The sequence below is a fragment of the Nicotiana sylvestris genome, chromosome 12 (assembly GCF_000393655.2).
Source record: "Nicotiana sylvestris chromosome 12, ASM39365v2, whole genome shotgun sequence".
NCBI classification, from domain to species: Eukaryota; Viridiplantae; Streptophyta; class Magnoliopsida; order Solanales; family Solanaceae; genus Nicotiana; species Nicotiana sylvestris.
This window is the reverse complement of record NC_091068.1, coordinates 84,084,110-84,089,065: the sequence shown is the minus strand read 5'-3', so window position 1 is coordinate 84,089,065 and position 4,956 is coordinate 84,084,110. Positions and strand designations below refer to the sequence as shown.

At 41.7% G+C, this 4,956-nt stretch overlaps 1 protein-coding gene across 1 annotated transcript; it reads right to left on the bottom strand.

Moving 5' to 3' along the window:
- Positions 1-545: 545 nt before the first annotated feature.
- LOC104220682 (uncharacterized) lies at positions 546-3,085 on the bottom strand. The gene is made up of 4 exons (XM_070163972.1): positions 2,920-3,085; positions 1,568-2,139; positions 891-1,421; positions 546-800 (listed from the first exon to the last, which is right to left on the bottom strand). Exons 1-4 carry the CDS (start codon positions 3,083-3,085, stop codon positions 546-548), a joined length of 1,524 nt encoding a protein of 507 aa, XP_070020073.1.
- Between the last annotated feature and the right edge of the window lie 1,871 nt (positions 3,086-4,956).

The following is a 4,956-nucleotide window of genomic DNA, read 5'->3' as shown; positions in this document are numbered from 1 at the left end:
AATAAGGTTCTGATACGTCAAAACTTCAAAAAACCTAAACGGGTACAAAAACTACATGCTAAGGCATACGAAAATTTTTACTAAGTCTTTTAGCCGAAAAGAGGGAAAAATTATAGCCATTTTAGAGGCTGAAACGGCCCAACTTAAAGAGCCTAAGGGTCGATGTCTAAGAGCCTAAGTGCCAACTTAAATAGCCTAAGGGCTAACTTAAAAGGCTTAAGGGCCAAAACATATAGAGGTCGAGACTTCGTTCTCACTCGACTCAGACTCGAGAATTCTGACATCCTGAGCTCACATTAAATCAATTTAAACTTTGCTTAAGGAGTGACAAAACCTAAAGGGGTATTATGTTGATCAGTAAAAAACCTAAGGGTCCATTATATTCTGAGTTCAAACCAATAAAATTTCTCACAGATGAAGACAAAATGAAATTTAACACAAACTGGAGATAAAGCAAAAGGGTTCCTTACATTCACAAAGGATTATTTACAAAGTAAATTTACAACGCCCACGAGGGGCCCTTGCACAAAAAAGAAAAATAGAACCTAATCTTTTTTTATGGTCACATCCTCAGGAGCGCCATACTCAGGAACTACATCTTCGACAGCTTTGTCTTTGGGAGCCTCCTCTCCCTTGGGAACATCTTTTTCACCTTCCCCATCACCAGAGCCACTCGCAACGTCCTCGTCATCAGAAAAGATGAGAAACCTTGCATCAGTTTCATGTGTCTTTGCTTCGGCTATCTCTTCAGCAAGGTTGAACCCTCGGGCATGGATTTCTTCGAGAATCTCCCTCCGGGCCTGGCACTTGGCCAAATAATTGTTCCGTTTTTCCTGATCAGAGGCCTCCCTCAGCTCAGCTTGAACGACCACAACATCTTTTAACTATACGACAATGGATTTATCAGCCGCAACCTTCGTCTTCTCAGCTTCAGCCTTGGCCTGTACAGCTTTGGCCCGGGCTCTAGCGAGCTCTGCCTCTAACTCCTCAATCTTCTTGGCCTGGGCCATACCTTTCACTTTAAGGCCCTGGAGTTGAGTTTCAGCCGAGGTTAGTTGGGCTGTAACAGCTTCCTTATCGGCAGCTAGCTGATCCATGTTCTTTTTCCACTCATGGCAGTCAGCCCTAATCTGATCAACCTCGCCCTGAAGCTGCCCTATCATCTCCAGCTTCTGCTGCAACTGAGACATCAAAGTATTAGCCTCCGAAGCAAGGCCAAGAAGGCCATACTCTGTTAAATTCATAGTTACTTGCTCATCTAGCTCAGTCTCATTTTGTCGAGCTTTGGCCAATTCAGCCCGAAGGTCCTTAAGCTCTTCCTCCTTTTGGTCATAGAGGAGCCTCAGTGCCTTCTCTTCACCTGAAACCTTCCTAAGCTCTGCCTCACATTGGCTCAGCTCGGCTCTAAACTTGACGATGTCCTATGCATGAAACAAAGATATGTCAGACAAAGGAAAAGAAAGAAAGAAAAATTCCAACAATGAAAGTTAGTATTTATCCGAGAAAGGAGATGTTGAGCCTCTTCAAAGGGGGTGGATGCATCATTAAGGTCAGCGGTATCATCGACCCCAGCAAAGCAACTCTGAAAAGGATCTTCGTTGAGGACCTTGCTCGGATCGAGCATGCGCAGAGCATTAGCTTCTTCAATTGCTTCCTCGGAATAAGTTGGCAAAGAAAGGGAGTGACCTATTGTCATGGCCCCGAGCTCTTCACTCGGGGCATTCTCATTAGCTTCGAGGGCTTCCGCACTCACCCTCTCCAGTATATTTGTTGAAGGCGGAGGAACAATCTCAACCTCCGGGGACGCGGGGGCCTTTCCCGAGTCTTTCTTTCGGTTTCCCTCACTTTGGGTTGCGGTCTCTAGCTCCGAGGGCCTGATGGTCTCGATTGGTTTCCTAGTTCGATGCACCAGAGCCGACTCTTCACCATCATTCTCTTCGTCATCCAGGGAATCGTGGGCCGGATCTACGTCCACATGAGCAAATCTCTTCCGCAACCTTCGAGCTGGGGCTTTCTTATCTTGAGGGTCTTCGGGCTTCGAAACCCTCTTTCTATTGTTGTCTTTCCCCGCTTTAGGGATCGGGGACTTGGTCTCTTCCCTGGACGGGGATGGCCTCATTTTAGAGATATCTCCTATGCCTGCACAAATAAGCCTGAGTTAGATGGCATCAATAATAGGAGAAAATATATTGAAATCTGGAAGGAGAACTTACCATAATGTTTGGCCTCTCATTTACCCCTAGACAAGTCACGCCATTTGCTCTCGTCATACGAGGAGGTCGCGGCCAACTTCCTGACCCAGTCCTCGCAGGGATTGCATGTGGCATCCAAGCATCAACTGCATGAAAGGGTGAAGGCATCACAAAATGCGAGAACGAAACACAAGGGAATACCAAAAAAGGAATTTTTTACTTACATCGGAAGTTCCATCTCTCAGGAAACGACATTTTTTCCTTGGGAATGATGTCCGAGTCTTCACTCGAATGAATCAACTCATCCAGCCTCGGTCTTTGGTCTCGTCATTACTGCAAAGAAAGTTTTCTTGGACTTATGTTGGAGCTTGATCAGTCCGCGGAAAAGCTGAGGCCAATACAATCTGATGAGGTGATGGAGGGTAAACTCCAGCCCCTCGGCCTTGCTAGAAAAATAGCGCAGCATAATCACGATGCACCAAAAGGAAGGGTGGATCTGTCCTAGGGTAACCTCGTATCTTTTACAGAAATTAATCACCACTAGATCGAGGGGACCCAGTGTGAAAGGGTAAGTGTAAACACTTAAAAAAACCCTCCACATGAGTTGTGATGCTCTCCTCGGGAGCTGGGATCTATATAGCGACCTCGTCCCCCCATCCACACTCCTTCCTCAGAACCTCAAGATGCTTCTCCTTTATAGAACAGATGTACCTCTATATGTGTTCACATCGTCCAGGTACTGCAGGTGGGTTCTCGACATTGAAGTCCTTCTTTAAGACGCAGGTGACCGGAACAATCTCATGGAGGGCCAGCGCTTTATCAACGGACGATCGGGAAGTGGAAGAAGACGATGCTTTTTCCTTTTGAGGGACTATTTTGGAAGTTTTCACCATGATTTTGAATTGCAAAAGACGGTGGGGCCTGGTTGTTTTCGGCACTAAGAAGACGGTAGAAGCGGATAATAAAAGGGAACGAATCAAGAGAGAAGAAGTATGGATGAGGTTCAGAGATGTTTGAAAATTGAAGTAAAGCTTTCTCAAAGGTAAGACCTTATATCTATAGATGGGCGGCGACGGTTCAACAACGCTAGTGGCCGACCAATACTGGCGTGCATTTAATGTTTTGGGGAAGTGAATCGACGGAACATTTCAGTCACTTCGAGCACCTACACCACGAGAGTGACATCATTATTATAGACTCCGGAGGATCGAGGTTCATATAATTTCTTATCATCTTATTCTAAGAAATGTGGGGACTATATTTATACGATCAAAATTATATGCCTCCGATTTATAGGCTCGAGGGTCCGTTCTAGGCCCAAGTCCGGGCGAGGTTGATTTCGAGATCAGTGGACCATACTCGAGCTCGAAGACAGAGTGAAATGCTCGGAGATAGGAGTTCGAGGAATATCAAGGCCAAGTATGCTCGACCCCTACCGTTGTGGATTTGTAACATAATGAGCTAGATTCCTGTCACGTCCCCAAGATCCTAGCGCAAATCTCAGAATAGGATTGTACAATTCCGTACTAGGCAGTTAGACAGTTGTACCAAGAATATTCCTTACTGTAAATAGAAATATTCCTTATTTAGGGTTCCCCTATTATATAAAGGGCCCCCCAATCATTTGTAACATCATCTAATCATTGAGAAAAGAATAGACTTTCTACCTTTTTGCTTACTGTCCATCAGAATTGTCCTTAGCTTTATTGTTCTTACTTTACTTTTCTTACTTAATTGTTCTTATTGCTCTAAGCCCACCTCGAGGTTACTAAGATCGAGGCCACCGCTGTCAAGTAACATTAGTTTGATTCGCTTGTCTCTTTCATTTCTACTTCATATTTCTTGATTATTAATTGGTATTGAACTAAATCACATATCTTTAAAATCACAAATCAAATTTAATTGTTACTCGAATTTTCGAGGTAAACAATGAGAAAAATAATAAAAGAATACTAGAATGGGAAAAGTTGATGTACTCCTTTATTGGCAATAATTATTTATTTCTCTCTTTGCATTTGCAAATAGTATATCTTAATTTTCACCTGTGAATATTAATAAGCTTCTCCTTTTTCTCGCTCTAATATATATATATATATGATTTTCGAAAATCCATTGATCAATATAATTCGGATCATACCGCGTAGAGCTTACTATGGAGGAAGCGCTTCCCGCCAAAATTTCTTTATTCATAGGACTCGGGACCTTTAAGGGGAGAGGGATTCTTTCATCCCCATCACATCCCTTAATGGGTGAATGATAACTTTATTGTATTTTTTTAACTTTATAATTAGGGGTGCATAAAGAAAACCGATAAACTGCATCAAACCAATAATTCGAGTCAAATCGGAAAAAAAATCGATTGTGGTTTGGTTTGATTTGGTTTGGTATTGAAAAAAAATCCGACCATGTTTGGTTTGGTTTGGTTTGATTTTAACTAATAAAAGTCAAACCAAAACCAAACCAACCTGATACATTTAATAATTTTTAAAAATATTGTATATATATAAATATTTATTGTAATGTAATTTATTAATATTTCTTATTAAACTTTTTCACAGTTTTATCATTTAACGTATTATTTCAAGTTTGTATTTAACATTCTTGAATAGTACTACGAATGATGATAGTGTTGGATATCTATTTCGTAGTTTTACATTGATTGATAATGAAAATGCATAACTTAGTTTATCTTTTTCTTTAGTGCATAGTTATGTTATTAATAATACTTATTAGCTATACTTATTTTAGTATGACCTATATAGTA

Coding starts and splice junctions, on each gene's coding strand:
- LOC104220682 (XM_070163972.1), bottom strand. CDS start 3,085: ATGGTGAAAACTTCCAAAATAGTCCCTCAAAAGGAAAAAGCATCGTCT. Junction 1,422..1,567: donor TTCAGAGTTGCTTTGCTGGG/GTCGATGATACC, acceptor TTTCATGCATAG/GACATCGTCAAGTTTAGAGC. Junction 801..890: donor CGGCTGATAAATCCATTGTC/GTATAGTTAAAA, acceptor GCCAAGTGCCAG/GCCCGGAGGGAGATTCTCGA.